This window comes from Pectinophora gossypiella, chromosome 20, assembly GCF_024362695.1.
Source record: "Pectinophora gossypiella chromosome 20, ilPecGoss1.1, whole genome shotgun sequence".
In the NCBI taxonomy this organism is placed as follows: Eukaryota; Metazoa; Arthropoda; class Insecta; order Lepidoptera; family Gelechiidae; genus Pectinophora; species Pectinophora gossypiella.
The window spans coordinates 6,103,076-6,123,489 of record NC_065423.1 but is presented as its reverse complement, the minus strand read 5'-3'; the positions used below and the strand labels follow the sequence as shown (position 1 = coordinate 6,123,489).

General features: G+C 36.2%; 1 protein-coding gene across 1 annotated transcript in view; it reads left to right on the top strand.

Moving 5' to 3' along the window:
* Positions 1-20,414, top strand: part of LOC126376083 (small G protein signaling modulator 2-like) — an 86,712-nt gene that overhangs the window by 54,449 nt on the left and 11,849 nt on the right. The window contains exons 5-7 of the mRNA XM_050023254.1: positions 17,414-17,633; positions 19,922-20,039; positions 20,234-20,340. Of these exons, the coding sequence (XP_049879211.1) occupies positions 17,414-17,633; positions 19,922-20,039; positions 20,234-20,340 (445 nt within the window). The remainder of the gene's footprint in view (positions 1-17,413; positions 17,634-19,921; positions 20,040-20,233; positions 20,341-20,414) is intronic.

Here is a 20,414-nt window from a genome sequence, read left to right as displayed (position 1 = left end):
TTCGAATCCCGGTGGGGACATATCACAAAAATCACTTTGTGATCCCTAGTTTGGTTAGGTCATTACAGGCTTATCACCTGATTGTCCAAAAAGTAAGAAGTTCCGTTCAGAAGGCACGTTAAGCCGTTGGTCTAGGTTACTACTTACTGATGTAAGTAAGTAGTGGTTGAGCCATATCAGGGGCCTTTGATCGCTATCGACCCTAGTCGATTAATTCTTTCAAATATTCTTTCTCTCAGACGACGCCCTGAGCCGAGGTTCGCGCGCAACTGGGTACCTGGGTCTGGGTACCTCAGACCTGTTGTCTTTTTGTACCGGGTGAGAGTATCTCAGCGCTCCCCATTTATCCGGCCAAGTAGTTAATGCCATCTGCGACAAATCTACAATAAGTCACGTAAAAAAATGATTTTGTGGCATGTCATGTAATGTTTGGGCACCAATTAATCTTAATAGAAATTTAAATTGTTTCAAGATTTCCGCTTTCTTGACAATACATTAGTCCTTCACTCAATGGTACCGGAAGATTTACATAAACAAATTGAGGCGAGCTCCTTCGAGATTGTTCAAGATTGTTTTCCGCGTTAAAATCGGCTAAGAACCAATTATACGGGAACCACAACACTTAATAGCTTCGGGGGTTTTTGGCCAACCAGAAATAAAGCTTTTTTAAGGTCATGTCAGTTCTTAATTTGAATATTGAAAACAAGAAAAAATTACTTTTTCCAATATATTCAAGAGGTTACTCCAGTACTCTGGTGAGAGCCCTCAGAGCTCCCTTTTGTCCGGCCAAGTAGTTAATGCCATTTGCGGCAAATCTATAATAAGTCACGGCGAAAAATAAGCAGTTCTCTGTTTCACTGAGTTTTGATGGAGGTTTCTGTGTAGTAGCTAATCTAAGTTGCCAGCATTTTCAAGCCGTTTGAAGGCCTTCGACTTGGTCACTCAACTGAGTTGAAGCACGTAAAGTACACGCACCTACTAAGATTACAATCAATATCTAATTAATTCTCGCTCTGCCATGCGCCATTATCTTTTTGCTTACTTTACCCTCCATTATTTAAGTAAACAAAACTTAATTAATGTAAACTCCATAATGAAAATGTCAACGTCATAATTATGAAGCAGCTTTACTAAATAAGCGGAATTCACTTTTGCATTTGAGCGCTCATTACAGAAATGCTGCGCTTAGTAAACGCCAACTCACGTCAGCTATGCTCACAATGCATTTGACGAACTGTTGAATGTTTGCTAACGAGTTTTTGAATTCAGTTTCAGTTTATTTCGCTGTTCAGCTGAACACTGATTGTGTAGTCAACAAATAACGATATAGTTAAATCTTGTTACATTAATGGTTTCGTTTTGTGGTGTTGAGATAAAGAGCAAAGTTTAAATGTATGTACTGAATATGATGTACCAAAATGGGTTTCCTTTTTACCATTAACAGCAATAAATTACGTCTCAGTAACAGTCACAGGCTTCCGATAAATGAATCAATAACCAGGCAGTTTTTCAGGAGTAGAAACACTCAGGTACCTACTTGAATTGTGTTTAAATAGTAAACTTGTGGTTTGTGGGTGTAGGTAGACTTACGATTTTGTCTAACCCACTAGAAATTCCCCACTAGAGGTAACGTGGGTCCAATCTTTCATGTTGTAAAAACTCTTTAATAATAAGGACACTGGCTGTTTTTAATATGACGTTTACAAATTTGTTTTTTAAATTGTTCCATTTTTCACTCGCTATCTGCCTAATGGCTAGGTAATTTCAAAAGACTACCAGTAAATGTGTTGTGAGATGTGCCGTGGTTTCGTACGGTTTCAAAGGTTATATTGTCTCTTCCTAGTTGTGGTCTCTATTTCTGTAAAAGCTGTGAATACTGATGTGTTGTACCTAACCACAAATTATACGCATGACATTAACATTTGTATAAAATTCGAAAACTACAGAGTTCTTGTTAACGAGTTGGTAAATCCAATTTTAATCAATGCTACCCGCGGAATTGATGGGTTGTTCTGTCGACACAGTTTGATATGTAAGGTCAAACATATGTTAGAGTACAACCCAGGGAAGGGATTTGTCGTGTAAATAATAACTTTATGTTAGTATAACAAGTAAAACTTTTATTAAATATAAATATAATTTTAACACTATCTGTAACAAAGCCGTACGTTTTGCCGCTAACCACAGACTGCGAATCCTCGAGTTGACAGTTGACATTTAACGTCAAATGAGAGGATACGTTTATAGAGTGAGTTACTAATACGAGTAATTGAAGTTAGAATAATTTACAATAAGTATAACAATTGCCCAACAGTGGGCGTCATACGGCTGATGATGATGAAGTATAACAATTTATAAAACTAGGTATTTCTACATTCAATTAATGTATACAAGCACAACTGTAATACTAGTGTTATTTGTAACCGTTTATAGTCCATGTCATGAAGATCATAACACATACATGCATAAACTCATGTCTATTTCCTACCGGAGTAAGCAGAAGTTATGGAATTCCATTTGCTTTGATCCTGGCATATTTCTCTTGCTTCACAAAAGGTTTTTATGACGTCAAAAGTAATAATACAATAAAATGTGAATGCCGGTGTGTCGTTCTCTATCAGAAAGTCTAAGTAGCGAATCGCCCACATGGCCAAACGATTAACTATACCCTTCACGGCAGCTAGAGCGATTTAGTTTCTACACGTAGGTACACGAAACTCGATATTGAATTATTGTCAAACACAAATACGTATAAGTAAGTACATAAATATAATTTTCAATAAAAGTGTTGGTAACTCATTAATAAATACACACACACACACACACACACACTCTCTACCTTTTTGTAATAGTATTTTTAAATTACTTTTCTCATATTACTTACGTATTTATTTATTTTTTACTTTCTTTGTATTGCTCTATTGATAACATTATTCATGACCGTATTCCTGGAGGTGGAGGCCTGGAGACTTATAACACAGGGTATCCTAGTTTAAGATCAAGCCTTTACAAATATTATTAATGTTCATGCTATAAAATTATTGTAAATTAGTATAAGATCAATGTTATTTGTAGAGGAAATAAATATTTTACTTACTTTCTTAAATATTCAAATTAATTTATTCCGGATAATTATATCCGTAGTGCGTTAGTACAAAATTACTTACATGCTAGCATATTGTGTATTGCAGTCCACGTAACAGGAAGGGTATTCAAAGTTCTTTATGTTTGACCTTTGGGGGTAATGGTGATGGCGACAACATCGATAGATTATTACGACCTAAGTGTAGTTGATATCGATCGATAGATACTCGTGCCGTCTTACTGAAAAGTTTGAAGGTCAGGGGGGAACTTTACGAGAATTAAATATTGTACTTATGAGCAAAGTATTGTTGTACTTAATAGGGATTAATTTATTGACAAAGTTTCGACGAGCAATTTTAATTCCGCGGCAAATTAGTATGAAATTACTTTTGTTCCGTGTATCCTAGACACCTAGTTGTTAGAATTTTCTGTAAAACATAAGTAATTTGATAAATAAGCTTTTAATAAGCTAATTATTTATAGTTTTTCAAGTCTATAGATTGCATTTTTCTTTTAAGTTGTGGTGCAAAACAATTTTTTTTTATAAACTGTGTAGACAATTTTGTCCTAACAATTTATAATAATAATAATAATATGTTGCTCATAAGCTTACTTACTTACCTTTAAGTGTGTTATGTAACATAGCTTTAGTATAAAAACTTTTGTCAATCTATCAAAAACAATTATACAACACGTTATCCTTTAAATAAAATAAAAAGTAAGTACTTAACGCAGCGTAGCAGCGTGGTGAAGTTATGCTCTATGCACCATACGCTACCCCATCCGATTGATTGAGGATATAGGCTGTTTATGTAATAGGATTGATAGTATTTTGGCCTTCAATACAATTAATTATGAAATTAATGCTACCCTTAAAAGCTATGCTGAACCTTTAATATTTACGTTTATCATGTGTAAAGTGCTCTGTTCGCTGGATTTTCGAATTTCATTTAAAATTCCATTACTCGCAGGAGACGCCGTAAATTGTATCGGCGCTGTAATTGAATTTTCATGTTACATTTATGGGGCTTCGGACATTATAAAATGGATACCTTGTTACCTACCTGCTGTTTTGAATGAGAGTTCGTACATAATCGTTAGGCTCAAAGTCCTTTTAAATCCAAACCCCATTGTTTAACAACTGTATCTGTAAATCTAATATAAATATGTTCCCTATTGACTGATCGTAGAATACCAATTCGGTACTTGACAGTATTCTCTCTCTCTTCTATCGTGTGGGTTGTGAGGTGAGTTACCAACCCCATCAACCCTGGTGTCAGGGTTATTATTGAGCCGCCATAGGCCCCTGACATAACTCATGTAACGACTACGTACTTACATAGTAAGTAATAACTGGGACCAACGGCTTAACGTGCCACTTGACAGTTATCGGTATTAAAAAAAATACAAAGGCTTATTTTATACATCTTAAAATATTTTATTTTCTCGAAAAAGCTTTATATAATGGAAAAACGTATTTTTCTTCATTAATTTCAAAATTCGCGTGAAAACGGTTGGTCTCGTGACATTTTGCTCAGACACGTCACATTTCAATAAACAAAGAAACTGTCAAACAGTATATTTAACTTGAAACCTGTCAGTTTTTGTTTATTTTGTGATTGTTTTGTGAAATGTGACGTCACACGCAGCTCAATCATGGACGCCCGTTTTGTAATGCACAGATAAAAAATCTCATTCTTCTTTTGTAAAAATAAAATATTTAAAAATGGTCTTAACAAAAAGAACTATATATTATTATCCGACATATTTCATATTTTATTGTCACATGTGTTAATAGCCAATTGTGTTAAATTACAGATTTAACACAATCCTACTTCTGCATTTCCTTCACAGTTCATTTTTTAGACGATTTTTTTATCGAAAGCATTTCTGTGTAGTGGAGGGTTACCGCTCCATTGAGGTAATTTCCCCGTTCTTTCGCCTTTGTTCTTTAATGAATTCCAGTTTTTTTGCGGATTCCTTTCATCAGAGAGCATACTTATATCGGAAGATTGAGAATTTCCTTTACTTACTTAATTAAATTCTCTCTTTGAAGAAATAAGCAAACGTTTGGGAAAAATGAATAAAATGTAGTAGGTACATATTGACATAAGATGACATATCAATCGCATACATTTTATTCGATTACAATACAATATAATAATAACTGTTTATTGCACACAAAAGAAATACAGATACTACCTAAACAGTCACATATAAACAATAGTCACAAATCTTAGAAACCACGTGATATCAATTATCTATGATCCTGTTGACAATTGCAACATAAAAATACCTTTTTAAAAAAAGGTTAAAAAAATATATTAATTCTTTACTATTTTTAAATTAATTTTGTATTCATCGAACTTCTCTTCTTGTCGGACGTGTTTGTAACCTTTGTAATTAACTACTAAAACCGAATTATATGCGAAGTGGCAAAACAATCAGCGTTTCCTTTAATACAGTCTGCGAGTGGTGAAATAATCAATCCACACACATTTTAACAGATACAAACATGAATTCAAACTCTTAAGGTCGAATTCAGTGGTTTGGAGCCCAAGCCGGGAATCGAACCAGTGACATTATGATTTAAGTCACGCATTCTCCGAGCTCCGACCATTTTATTATATTACTACAATTTTATTAGTTTTAGGAAGTTTGAGTGAGTTGTTTTGTTAGGCTCGCGGTAAAATGTTTTGTTGCGTTGGAAAGCGCTGATTGCTTCCATTATGAAACTTTCTGTTTATTTATAATGGATGGTATTACACAACCTGTCTGAAAATGTGACCTACTAAAGGGGTTGCGGGACGCGGGGAGTCCTAGGACAGACAACAACAAGGTTACACATAGGCACAGCACTGTCTCCCTAGCATCCTAGTGTCCTAGACTCTCCCAATTGATCCTACTAGTCCCCTCTAGCCCTGTCCCCCGGGGAGGCAGTTCTAGGACAGGCAACAACTAGGTTACACATAGGGACAGCACACTTCGGACACTCATCATGTCCCTAGCACCCTTATCATGGTATAATAAAAAAGGTATGCTCAAAAGTGACAGCTAACATTTCAAGGTTAGTCGTGCTGACGTCATCTCACCCTCCGTTGCCATTTTGTAAAGAAACATTAACCCACGACTAATGTTTTTAATTTATTTTACAAGCCAATTTTGTACTTTTAGTAAAAGATTTACTTACAGTTTTAATGTTTTTTTTTTTATATCTGTGTCAAGTGATAGTAATTATAATGTACATATTAATATATAGTGATAGTAGTTATAGTAATTTCAATTAATAAAATTTAAATCTGTAGAATGTCCTTAGAAAAGGTTCAATACGATCTACTCTGAACCGGCGTGCGTGTATGAAGCGATCGATGAATGTGGAGGAAGCAAGAGAGGTGTGTCAGGATCGAAGCAAATGGAATTCTATAGTCTCTGCTTACCCCGGTGGGAAATAGGCGTGAGTTTATGTATGTATGTAGAATGTTGAGGAATATTGGAGATACTGATGAATTAATGGTAACACTCATGTAAAACTTACGTCAGCAAATTGCTAACAATTACGGCTTTTCATAGGATTGAACATTCCTTGTTTTATTATACCATGACCTTTATCTTTTCCTCTTTTAATCCTTTTATCCCCTGTTGGGTTGTAGGGCTCGAATAACAGATTTCCACTCTTCGCGATCTTTTGCAGCCTGTGTAGCTTACTCCCATGACCTATGTAAGTAATGCTAATAAATTGATTTCATTTGATGAAGACCAATGTATGCACTAGACGACTGGGTATTCTATAAGCTATCTCTACTTACTTAAATAATGTAACATTGAGCTGTGCTTTACCCTACTCCAGTAGGTAGGAATTACTAACATGAGTGTATATATTGAATTTTTTTACAACTTTTGGATAAGTTGGTACTCTAGGTACGTATTTATGGGTTAACGCACGGCAAGCACCGAGTCGAGAACGAATAAGTAAAAGAAATCGTAGTAAAACAAATAAACTTCTTTTAAAAGAAAAACTTTTGTGATGGAAAAAAAGAAAGAAAACATCTTAGCATTATTTTTTAGCTTTTTTATAATCGGACTAAACAGTTTACTGACTTTTATTCCAATACTTGGTTTTTGAACTTGGTACAACTTTTAAGATTTAATTCATTGTTTAAATTGTTTAAGTAACAGGCAGTATTTCGAGTTTTTTTCTCTTTTAACTTGACTTAGGTATTGTAAATTTAATTTCTTACTCATATATTTATTTGGCGTAGCAAACATGATGTATCCTTTATTATACAAATATAATTAAAACACAGTAAATATGTAGAGGTCAAGTACCTAAAGATAGATAGAGACGAAAACTACTCCACGATTCCACGAAGTTAATATTCTTGTGAAAACATTTTGAATCAAAAACATAACATAACGTAAGCTCAAAACTATATCCCAATTGCAGGTCGGGGATACATCCATCGCCAGATGAACTACTCGTGAAGTATGATGAAGTACCGCCAACGTGATATTGAATCTAACCACGTTATTTTGTTACAAAATCTAATTAGATTATCTTCCAATATAGTGTATCTGCATGATAATAAACTTAATAATAGAGTGGCTACCAAAGTGTTACGTGGTAACGTAACTGCTGTAGTAACTGTAGTGGCGTTAACCTTTAGCAGTGCACCAACATAAAACAGCTACCTACTATCGACTTGACTATAGCATGCCGTTACGTTGGTGCACATGATTTTATGCTCGGTACTAAGTAAACTGTAGTTAACGCACTCTGTAAGTTCTAGATTGTGCTGCCACAGCTCTGAAGTTTTCATAAGACTTCATTATTAAGCGATATTAAAGTAAGTACAAGTGTTTGTTCCCGTCTGCGTCTCTCAGAAATATGCAAAGATTAATCCAGATTGAACATTCTTCACTAACAATGAGAATTTTTTTTATTCTCGCTTCCTAAGAAGTTCAGATCCCCGGTATTTTGTCTAAATTGAATTCTAAATTGTTTATTATTACATCGTACACATGATGCCGAATTCATAGATGTTCTATAGATGTAAGTACACACAACCATTCGTGAGTCGCGTACCTCGTACCTTTGGGATTTCGATTTAGTTTATACTCGGTCATCTCTGCTCAACAGTTTGAACGAGGGTATTGCACTATCAAATTGTGTTTGTACTGCAAATAACAATATACAAAATGCATATCCTAGGTAAACTTCTACCATAATACCTATAATTTAATAGCTCTTCAAAGTGCTATTACATTTTGCATTATTCCTCCCATCTTTACTGCGACAAAGTTGGAAACAGCCACGAGATAGAAGACATTAAATCTTAAAAGGTATTTTTATAGGAACAGATATCTTACTAACAAGGACATTAAGATTCCTAATAGTTTTTAAATGGCACTTTATATGAAGATGACGCTTTCTTCTTCTATACTACTTCTTTCTAACGGGGCGTTTCATTATGTTGAAGACATTTTAAATTTTACATTTTATTATACAACAATAAAGAACCTAGTAAACTATTACTTAAGTAGGTATGTTACATTGAGGAAAATATCCTTAAGCTGAAGACATTCAGGCAGTCTACGCTGATAGTCTCTTAAAACAATAAAACCACATCTCCGTTGTGGGAAGTCATCATAAACCAACATGCAGCCACTATTGGTATTAGCGACCAAAGATACTTTATTCCTATTCCATAACTCTACCAACTTAGCTTAAATGTGTTTCTATTTAACATTTAGTCAACATTACGGGACAGTCCAATTAGGAACAAATTCATGCTTATACCTACGTATATTCCTAGGTCAGTAAAGATATTCTCTGTTTTTGAAAATAAATTCAGCTTACATTTCGTGTAGCTTTTTTGTTTTTTTGACGTGACTTGTTGTAGATTTGCCGCAGATGCCATTAACTACTTGGCTGGACAAATGGGGAGCGCTGAGGGCTCTCACCCGGTACAAAATTTAAGACAACAGGCCTGAGGGTGCCCAGTAGGGTGCGAACTTCGGCTCAGGGCGTCGTCTAAGAGGGAGATTATTTGAAAGAATTAATTGACCCTAGTGGGCCTAGTGGGTCTTTAGCGATAAGCGCTGAATGTGGGGAATCGTTCTGAAGTGTTTGGTGTCGCGAGCTGATTGGCCTCTATGGCTAGAGTAATCCGGTCGTATATTACGTCCTTAAATTTCGTGTAGCAACATTGTAGACTTTGATTTTATTACTAAAAGGTCACAGTTACTCGGGTAGTGGTTTCCTGACACAGAGTCTGTTGCAGATAATCTTTACGATTTATAATTATGTTGCCAAGCAATGAGGGATTTTCCAGGTTACGTTCCTCAAAAAAATATAGATAGCGCTGTACAGTTTTTTCTTCGTTTAACCTTCTAATTCGATGGATAACAGACAGCAGCAATTTTTAACTTTGTTTTTGGGGTGTAAATGATGACCCTTGTTATTAAACCCAGGCACAACACATCTTCCACACATTATTATTCTGATCAAAATAAAGTGAAGCAATATAGTTAGCAACATAATTCTATACATAATATGATCCAAATATCAAGTAACAATAATTTCTATTATGCTTCTGCCATTACGTTGTATTTTGAATAATTATGTACCTAAGTAATGAGAAAGGGGGCCTGTTGTATTTCCTAATGTTTATAGTCCTAAAGTCGATTTTCCGAACATCATTTTCCTAATATTTAATTGTACTAATGTTCGATCATCCTAAATATTGATTATCCTACCGTAATATTTGTCCTAATATTCTTTAGTTCTAATATTAATGTCCCTAAAGTTTGAAATTCCGAATTTTTCATTCCCTATATGATCTATTTGACATATTTTGGTTAGTTGTGACCATCGAGGCCCGAAGGGCCGAGAGGCGGCGGTGAAGATTTGTTTCGTAACGACAGCAGTCACGGGTGCGAGCGAAGCGAGCACGGAAATTCGCGGCACCCCGACACTGTAGATATAGGTTACGAAGGCTGTATGCCAGGGGGCGAGCAAAGCGAGCCCCCTGCCATATAGCCGAGTGGGTTAGGTTACTTGTGACCATCGAGGCCCGAAGGGCCGAGAGGCGGCGGTGAAGGTTCTCTATTGTATTCCCTAAAATTTCTTATCCTACTTTTTATTTTCCTTCACATTTTATTTAGGACTATACATTTTAGGAATATAAACGATTGTAACTATGGACATTAGGGCTTACCATCATTAGGATGAAAAAAAAATAGGGCAATGAACACTAGGAGTTAACAAAATTGGACTAGGATCATTAGGACATTCGATACTTAGGACTAAAATGTGAAGGAAAATAAAAAGTAGGATAAGAAATTTTAGGGAATACAATAGAGAACCAATGAGAAAATAGATAATATTAAATCTGATCAGCGCCATCTGCATGGGCGATAGGCTGATCCCTTATCACCATAAGGTTCATCATATCCATCTTTGGACTTCGTATCAACAGTGGCTGCAAGTTGTCTTTGATTACTTGTGGCTCTGCCCACCCCATTAGGGATTACGGGCGTGAGTTTATGTATGTATGTATCAGCGCCATCTCTCTATTTTTTTAGGGAACGTAGCCTGGAAAGTCCGTTATTTTTCTTTGCGGACTTTTACTTGAACGTATGTAAGTACGTATTTAATTTATTCGTATACGAGGGGCGGGGGGGGGGGGGGGATTGTTAAATGAAAGAAAGCAATATTGCTATTTGATATTGGTTTGGTTTGCATTGCGCACTTACTTTTATATGCACGAATGTATGTATGTATGTAATAGATGAATTGCTTTTTAACCCCTCTGATTTGATTACTATTACACTTGGTCAGGGGCGTACCTATCGAGTATCATTAACACAACACTACAGCTATTATACTGTTCAATATTAGTTTAACAATCGCAAATTACTACACTATTCAACACAATACACAAATGTTCAGATTATTATATAATCCAATTAACTATAAAGGTCTGCCAATAATAATACTTATTACGTACTGTTACTGTAAGTTACAGATACATACCTGTTACTGTTAATAAACAGGCATAAGTACATAACACAAACAGCCTATATACGTCCCACTGCTGGGCACAGGCCTCCCCTCAACCTACCAAAAGGGTATGGAGCATACTCCACAACGCTGCTCTACTGCGGGTAGGTAGAGGCATTTGGGCTAGTAGCTCGGGACCAATAGCTTAACGTACTTTCCGGAGCACGGAGTCATCTTTCCTTATAGGACAACCTGGTCGGCTGAAGCCTGCAATTTTATAGCCAAACAAAGGACAGTCTCATAAAATGATTTTCGACGTCCCCATCGGGAATCGACCCCCGACCTCCAGATCGTGAGCCCAATGCTCTAACCACTAGACCACGGAGGTTGTTAGGTGGAGGATGTGTGTGTGAAACATGTACAGTATTATTATACTTCTATACAACATTACAAAAATTCCATATTCACTATGAATACTGTTAATAACTGAAAAGATGTGGAGATAATTATCTGCATCTTTCTTGTGAATTTTATTCTTGAACGTTCCTTGCTTATGTGTTTTATGATGTGTAGTGTAGCGACTCTAGCCTGGCTAATAAGGTAATTAATGCCTGTGTGTTCATATTACCTAGGTACTAGTAGTGTACAGGGTAGAAGAGTACATTATTAAGGTAGAAACGTGTAACAACAAAATTATAATAATAAACCTCGTTATGCTTCTAAACTTGTAGTAGAACTTTTTGTAAAATATCGAAATTAGAACAAAAAGAAAAAACTTAAATGTGAAAGAAAATTCAATTTGCTTCATGAATTTGAATCATAGATTCAGGTTTAGATCATAGATAATTGATATCACATGGTTTCCAGGATTTGTGCCCGGTTAATGGCAAAAGTTTGGCCCCCTGTTACATGAGACGTAAACATAGCATACCCCTTCGTAGATGCAGTCGTATTGCTATTACAGGTAATGTTGTTATGCGAAAGAAAATTCATTTTGCATGTAGATAGGCTATAAATACTCCTTGTGTAAACAAATAACTCCCATTTAAGTAAGTTTATTTTGTAACCTTTGTGTAACTTTCTACTTATAAAAAGTTTTTCACACGAACGGGTTATGTACTTTTAAAAGAAAAGTTGCGTGGTAAATGCTGCCAATATCATGGGCACCTTTGCGCCGGGAGCGACTAGAGGCGGGCTTTTTGATTAGGTATTTTGTATATTTTTTGTTATATTTAAATTTAGTTTAATTATAAAGTGGTAAGTAATTGTAAAAAAAAAAAACATAACCTAATAGCTATATTTTGGTCTAAATTTTTGCAAATTAAGAAAACAATAGGTTATGTTGATAGTGATTACATGAGCCGAGACTTTAAAACTAGTAAATGGCAAAATTAGTTTCTAGTATACCTTTTTAGACTATGTAGGCCTACAGAAAGCAATGGGGTGGGGTAGCTACTACAAGATCGTAAATACTACAACTATCCTATCATAAGGGCTTTTCAGGATGTAAATAATGATTGTTTCCTGGTAGTGGTTGCCTGAAAGAAATTGTTCTAAAGCAATAAGATTCCATTCGGATGAAGCCCCTGGTGGTCACAACACTAGTCATATAATACTTATAAAATGATGATCTCTCCGACCGATTTCGGCCATGGCGACCACTTCGACTCCTAATTGGCACGACGCTGATGCGCCCGAAAATGGTTTATGTAGCCTATCTTTACAGTGAACTCCCGCACACGTGAGCACACTATTTTGGTAATTATAATGAATAGCGGCAGGGGGACGGGCCTTCAACGCATCACGTTTAGCGTCGAGATAGATAGATGAAATACTTTATTGAGCACAATGGACACAAAATACAGAGATAAGGACAACATATACAGAAAAGCACAACAGGCGGCCTTATTGCTCATGCAGCAATTTCTTCCAGGCAACTTTGGGTACAGGAAAATTTTGTACAAGTATAATAATACTTATATATATATTACTTAATATTAATAACAGTATTCAAATGATAAAATATATGTTTCGCGCGTGAAAGATTTTCCGCTCTTTTGAATATATAAAGTCATGTTAGCATTCATCTCAAAAAAGGATTTATTCAAAAAGAAATATTTCTTACAGTCTACCTTTTGTGCTGTCGCATGTAACAGATTATTCTGGTCGGATTCTGGTCTATTAAATTGGTGAGCAAGCAACCATGTCAAAAAAGGTTACATATCTACTTACTTGTAAAGTGGAAAGTATATAAAATACGTACTTATATGCATTGATCTATAGTATGTTACTGAATACCTAGGCGTGCTTGATCGACCACAGTCGTTAGAAGAAATTTCAGCTGTTTATTTTCCCGTTGGTACATTATGTTGTAAAGTCGTTTTTTTATAAGCGGCTTAGCGAGTAGTTTTCCAAAATTAAACTCACAAAGTGTCGTTTGTTTCATGATGTTCCACATAACCGAGGAATTGGTTTTGTGGGGTTTTATTTTACCAATATTTTTTGTATTCTTATGAAAAATAATCATTCTACTTACTTACTTCTTTCGGCTGGGCTACGGTAGTTTCCGGCCAAGTAGTTAATGCCTATAAAGGGTGTTAGTGACATCGTAACGAATACTGAGGGGGATGATTCAGACCATGATTTTGAGTTGATATCAAGTGGAATTTTCCGTCGCAAAATTCATGTTTTTTTTTAGTTTTTTTTTCAATTATTTTTAATTCTATACTTTTCTATAACTTGAAAAAAAAAAACAACAATTTTCATGAATTTTCCGACTGAAAATTCCACTTGATATCATCTCAGAATCATGGTCTGAATCATCCCCCTCAGTATTCGTTATGGTGTCACTAACACCCATACCTACTTGTATGGCTACAGTATGTACTTGAGCGGGGTGTAAGTGACATCGTCACGAATACTGAGGGGGATGATTCAGCTGATTATTCTGAGTTAATATCAAGTGGAATTTTTCAGTCGGAAAATTCATGAAAATTGTTGTTTTTTTTTTTCAAGTTATTTTCTGTTCAATACTTTTGCGACAGAAAATTCCACTTGATATCAACTCAGAATCATGGTCTCAATCGTCCCTCAAAGTTTTCGTTACGATGTCACTAACACCCTCTATATGCGGCAAATTGAATAAATCTGTAATAAGACACGTAAAAAATCTACGAAAGTTATTTACAACAGTCTTGTCTGTGTCATCGGACCGAAGGAAATCTCCACTAATTCTATTTGTCTATTGAAACTTATTTTTTACCACCCAAATCTCCCGATCGAACCACGCATTTTCTGATGGATCATTCTCTACGTGCTTCCGATATTGCCTAGTTTACGAAGACCTCCATTTTCGACGTCTGTAGTTCAGCATTTTCCGACAATTTGTAGACGGGCCGCCCAGAAACGATAGGGCCGGGATCATCTTAAATTGGTAGACGATAAATTGGGATAATAAGAGTGTAGGTATATTCAAATCCCGTCAGTTGAGTTTTCGCGTGAATAAGGGACCTTTAGGACGACCCTATTATTGCTTTTAGGAAGTGCTCAATAGACCATCCTACATTTAAATGAGAATAAAAGACACTTTACAGTTCTATTTTTAAATTTTTGATATTGTGTTGGATTTAGTAGTTAAAATTTCAATATTGATATGTATAGTATATTTCATATGCGGTTTATCACGACGCCTATACCCGTCATGAGGCACCCAATGCGTGACAATCCGTGCCCACTGCTCAGGGTGCATGCGACAAATATGTCCGGCTCGAAAGAGATGGTGTGACGACTTGGACGCTTGCTGGAGGGACTGGCTGGAGTACGCACAGGACCGCGAAAAATGGAAAGAGGAAAGGGCTGGCCTTTGCCCAGCGGTGGGTTCTTTAGGTTAGATTAGATTAGGTAATTCATACGGCATGGTCATGGAAAATTCATATGCAAAAATTCTGATGACTTGTAGCTCTATATCAACAGCATTTATGGGCGTGATTTCTTTGCAATATACTTATATCTTACTGAAGTATCTCGAAGGTATCTAAGTAGAGACAACAGCGAAGTAATATAACTTTTTGTATCTAACAGTAATTGAGTTTGAGTACTCTGCGAGGCCGTCGTCCTAGTAACTTGAACCTTTTGTAAACTAACTTGCCCACGAATCAGGCCCGATTACGGGGAATTAAATATTTGTCCTGCGTATTTGTTTGGGTCTAGACTAGTTTGAGTTTGTTAGGTATGTCTTGAACTCTTAATTTCGTTCAAATAAAAAGACAAAAGAATATTTACGTATTTTCGAATAGCTATTGTCACTAAGTACATTTTTAACGGACGACGATACGTCTCACCACCTATCAAGTAGGTCTAACTGAAAGCTCGGTGAGGTGTGGGTACTTAGTTCATCTTGCGATGGATGTACCTCTTGACTACTCCAATTGAGTTAAGTCGTGAGCTTATGTTATGTTTGAGAAGTATTTATAACGTATTTATAATCAGGAACCTATTTATAAGTCTCTGAACATAATTAACAAGGTCTCGTTTAATTATTCCAAAAGTTTACCTAAGCCGATTTTCATTATAACTTTTTGCAGAATCAATGACGCAGCAGGTAGGTACAGCATTGTGTTTAAGACTCGTTTCTCTCAGAGTATGTCAAGGTTTTCGCCACCTGGGTACAATCGATCATGTTATATTAAAATTTCCGAGTAAGATCCTTGGAGCACCGTAGATTTCAGAGCTATTTGTCATCATAAAGTACTTGTTATTTATTATTTGAGTTTTTGGGCCATTTTATGGGCCAAATCGAAAAACATTTGATAGGTAGGTACTGGTGCACCAGCTGGGATGCGAAAGTTAGCGCAGATTTTTTGTTTAGAAGTCTAGCTCCTTACAGCATCTTCATGTAGGTCACAGGACAACTATAAAAAAAAAACCTCACATCCGCTATAATGGCTGTGGGTTTAACGATTGTATTGTAACTACGTCATTGTCATGATCTGAAAACCTCGCCGCTTGCAGTTTTATTTCAGTGTCGTAAAGTAGGATTTGCCATCGTAAAGTTTTTCGATTACAGCGGTCAGGGCGACGTTCTATTACAAGTTTAGTGCGGGTCATAACGAAATGATTAAAGTTCAGTATCTTTACGTCATGTCGTTATACTTTTTAGGAGACGTGGAATGGATCCAATTGTTGACACTAATGTTCTGTAGCTTGAAAGCTACGATGGATGCATTTTTATCATTGTACGGTTTGATATCGGTACTTACATAAAATACGGTATAGGTATTTTATGGTTTGGTTGGTCGGCAAATAGAAAGACGACGAGGAACATGTTGACAATAACTCATAATATTTCTCTAAAATATCTCCCTACTCCCGATATTCCGTTTTTTACAGGACATACCTAGAGATTTAGTAATAATAAGTATAATAATAGTCCCGATTCCTTCAGACGCACCTCCTAATTTTATTTTAAGTTATACTCGCCATTTTCTTATCCGACGAAAAGTAAAGGGACGGATGATTGTCAACAAGTTAATTTTAAAACGAATGAATAACCCGGGCGAATAAAATGGGCATCTCGCTGGTATGCAATCCATTTGATGTGTTGTCTACTTAACTCTGTCGGGTTATTGGCCGATGTAAAATTTTTAGACGTTTGTTTTGCTTTTTGCTTAAAATTGACGTGTGTTCCATAAATTTTATGCCTGTCGATTACCCGTCCCTTTCTTGTTCAGCGGATAACGTGGTAACGTAAAGTGGTCTGCAGGAATTAGCACCAATGTTTCTTTTATTTAACCTGACGACGCCTTAGTACGAAACAAAATGACAGAGCTATAAAGGTAAGTGGTTGTGTTGAGTCTGGTGTTGTGTTTACAACCAGTCGTCGCATTTCAAAGGCTCTCAGCATTTGATTACACCCGCTCTGACGCGCCAGCTTTCAATCATACTTTGCAGCAGGAAATAATTACGGTGGGGATTAGACGTACCTACACGCGAAATTTAAATTAGTTACTGTACAATGCACGTTAGGTATCTAAAGTTAAGTATTTAGTTTTTTCCGGATTTTTACTTCAGTTGAAGCTAAATAAAAGCAATTGATTCATGTTATAAGAAAAATATAGATAATACATAAGTAGTATCTAATTAAACTTACGCTTAAGTATACCTAAAGTTCAAATTAAAAAGTTTTACAATAAACCTAGTTTACTTAGCTGAAACCTTACTATTTTTCAACGATCACAATCCATTAAACCACCATACCATCCTGGCTAAAAGTTTGAGAGAGAAAGAGAGAGAAATATATACCTATTAATACATCAATATTGGTTGCAGATACCTGTGGATACGGATAGCCCTCTTCGAGAGACAGTTGGCAAAGATCATCGAGCACCTGGTGAACAACGCCACCAGGTACTACGAGCGGGACGCGCTGGTAGCGGACCCTGACTACGGGAGCATCCTCAGCTCGTTGCTCGTCGGACCCTGCGCCCTGGAGTACTCCAAGGCCAAAGCACCTGCTTGCTTCTGGACTGATCCGCCGGCTGACGAATTGGTGAGTCTGAACATTTATCTTAAGTGCAGTTTTTACTAACACAGTTGGCTGGACCATTTTAGACGGCGATACGGCTCACCACCTAATCACGTTGTTCTAACAGAAAGCTCGATGAGGTGGATACTTAGTTCATCTTGCGATGGATATATATATCTGACTACCACAATTGGGGTATAGTCGCGAGCTTATGTTATGTTTAATATTTGTTTATCAGAGATGTCATAACCAAAATACATTCGCCTTAAGGCATCATCCGCACGACCGTATAATCTGTACGAACTCATCCGTGAAACACGGTGTTTATTTAATTCGGACGGGTTACAGTTATCTGATGAGAAAGTGCTAGTAAGAGTAAGGGAAAAGAGACAAATACTGAAAATTATTGAGCACAGAAGTGGCAAGACGATTGGACACCTAATAAGACACGACGAATTTATTAAAAACATCATAGAAGGAAAGCTAGAAGGATAGAGAGGAAGGAAAGAACGAAAAGGTTAACGTCGTGTCTTATAGGGAAGTCAAAGAATTGGCCTTTGATAGACTGGAATGGAAAATGCTACACCGACAAGAGTGTGGCTCTTAAATTGATGATGATGATGACAGTTATCTGAAGAGTTATATGTATATAGGTCCTTAAGTACAGTTTGCTTGCGACGGCACCTTTCTATAATACTTGATTCTTTATTAAGATACTGACGTACAACAAGTAAAGACAATATGTAAGTAAGTACTAACTAAGTAGAATTGTATTCTGTTATTCCTGTTTATAACTCTGGTGTTCTCTTTACAAACGTCTTGTATAAATTAACTGCGCGGCAGCACCAAGAATTTTAATTAATAACAATTCCCAATTCAATTTTGTGTGCGAATCCTGGTGGGGGGAAATTACAAAAATTACTTTGTGATCCCTAGTTTGGTTAGGACGTTACAGGCTGATCACCTGATTGTCCGAAAGTAAGTCGTTCCGAGCTTCGGAAGGCACGTTAAGCCGTTGGTCCCGGTTACTGCTTATTGATGTAAGTCGTAGTCGTTACATGAGTCATGTCAGGGCTTTTCGCGGCTCAATAATAACCCTGATGATACCAGGGTTGATGAGGTTGGGAATCCACCACAACTAACGACAAACTACGGTATTTTACCCATAATAATTTAGATAGGTACTTACTTAATTAACCGAGAATAAAAATCTTGATTTCTACCGCTTGCGTCTTTACAATTCGTTTCTCATGATGTAATTAAAACAGTTTCAATAAAAATTACGATCGATAAAAGAAGCTGTTTTTTCGCTGAAAATATCATTTTATTTACTTCAAATAAAGTTACTTATTGGGGTAGGCGTGGTTGCAAGTATAAGACTTCTGATAATTAATTATTATTCTCTTCAGTTACCAGAGCCAATATCGAGTTTCTCTAAAGCGTGGAAAGGTTTTAAAATACTTTAAAAGAGCACCAATTCAACGCTTTTGTAATGATGGAATTTCCAGGCTATTTTCCCCAAAATTAATATAGATGGCTTTGTCGAGATTTAACATGGTAATTAGATACCTATTTACTCATTACTCGGGTACATAATTATTCAAAAAGGCACAATGTAATGGCATAAGCATTTTATTATATAAAAATAATTGTTGTTTGATAGTCGCATCACATTATGTATAGAATTATGTTGCTCAAAGTAATAATGGGTGGAGGTTAATGTAATTGTTCTTGGGTGTAATAAAAAGCGTCATCAGTTACACCCAAAAACAAAGATAAAGGAAGCATATGTCTGTTATCTAATAATAACTGTTAATTAAAACGTTAAACGAAGGAAAATCTTTACAGCGCCATCTATATTGTTTATGAGGAACGTAGCATGAAAAGTCCCTCGTTAGTTTTAGAGAAAGACACATTTTCTTAAAGTCAATGTATACATAACCACTTATATCGCATATATATTATTATGATCAGGGTTACGAAACAAAAGTCACGAGTTCAGACACGTCTTGAGGTCTAAAATACTACAATAGGATTGTGTTACGTATTCAGTATAGTATGAAGACACTTTTATTTAAAAAAGTTTGTTTATATCTGTACTAGATGGCAGATATTTGTAGATCGATCTCGAATTACATTCACTAGCTGGTTAGACATGGAGTCCTGAAGAATCCGGTTCCGCTTACCTAACATTCCCGGTTCATTTACAGATGCGACAATATTTTTTAAATGCAAACAACCAAAAACGGTTCTTGGATTTCACTATCGTTTTGACGATTACTTATGTAAGTATATTTATTTCGCGCCCGCAGGTTCAGAGACACAGGATGTCTGCTGGCACGACAACTCCACCGTCGGTTCGGAGACCAATTCTGAACTTCAGAAGGAGCTTAAATGCTTCTTCTGACGATGGCAGTGCTATTACTACAGGTATACTTTATTATTCCGATAACAACATTGAATTGTTTCTGAAAAAGGAAATTCCAATAAGGAAGACAAAAGAAACAAAAGACTTCCGTCTGCCTTCCGTCTTTCATTGGGAATTAAATTAAGAGTCTTATTAATTAACAAAGACACGATTTTTCTAATACGTTGTAGATCTATAAACACTGTTTTACTATTAGGTACTGGCAACGCTAGTGCTTCAGGTGCCAAAGACTACGTGGAGAGTCTACATCAGAATTCCCGTGCAGCGTTGCTTTACGGCAAAAACAATGTTCGAGTGCAGCCCGTAAGTTGATATTTATTTTTTAAAACCCGGTCTACAAATGAAACCTTCCCCGGACGCTCCCCGAACGCCCTCTA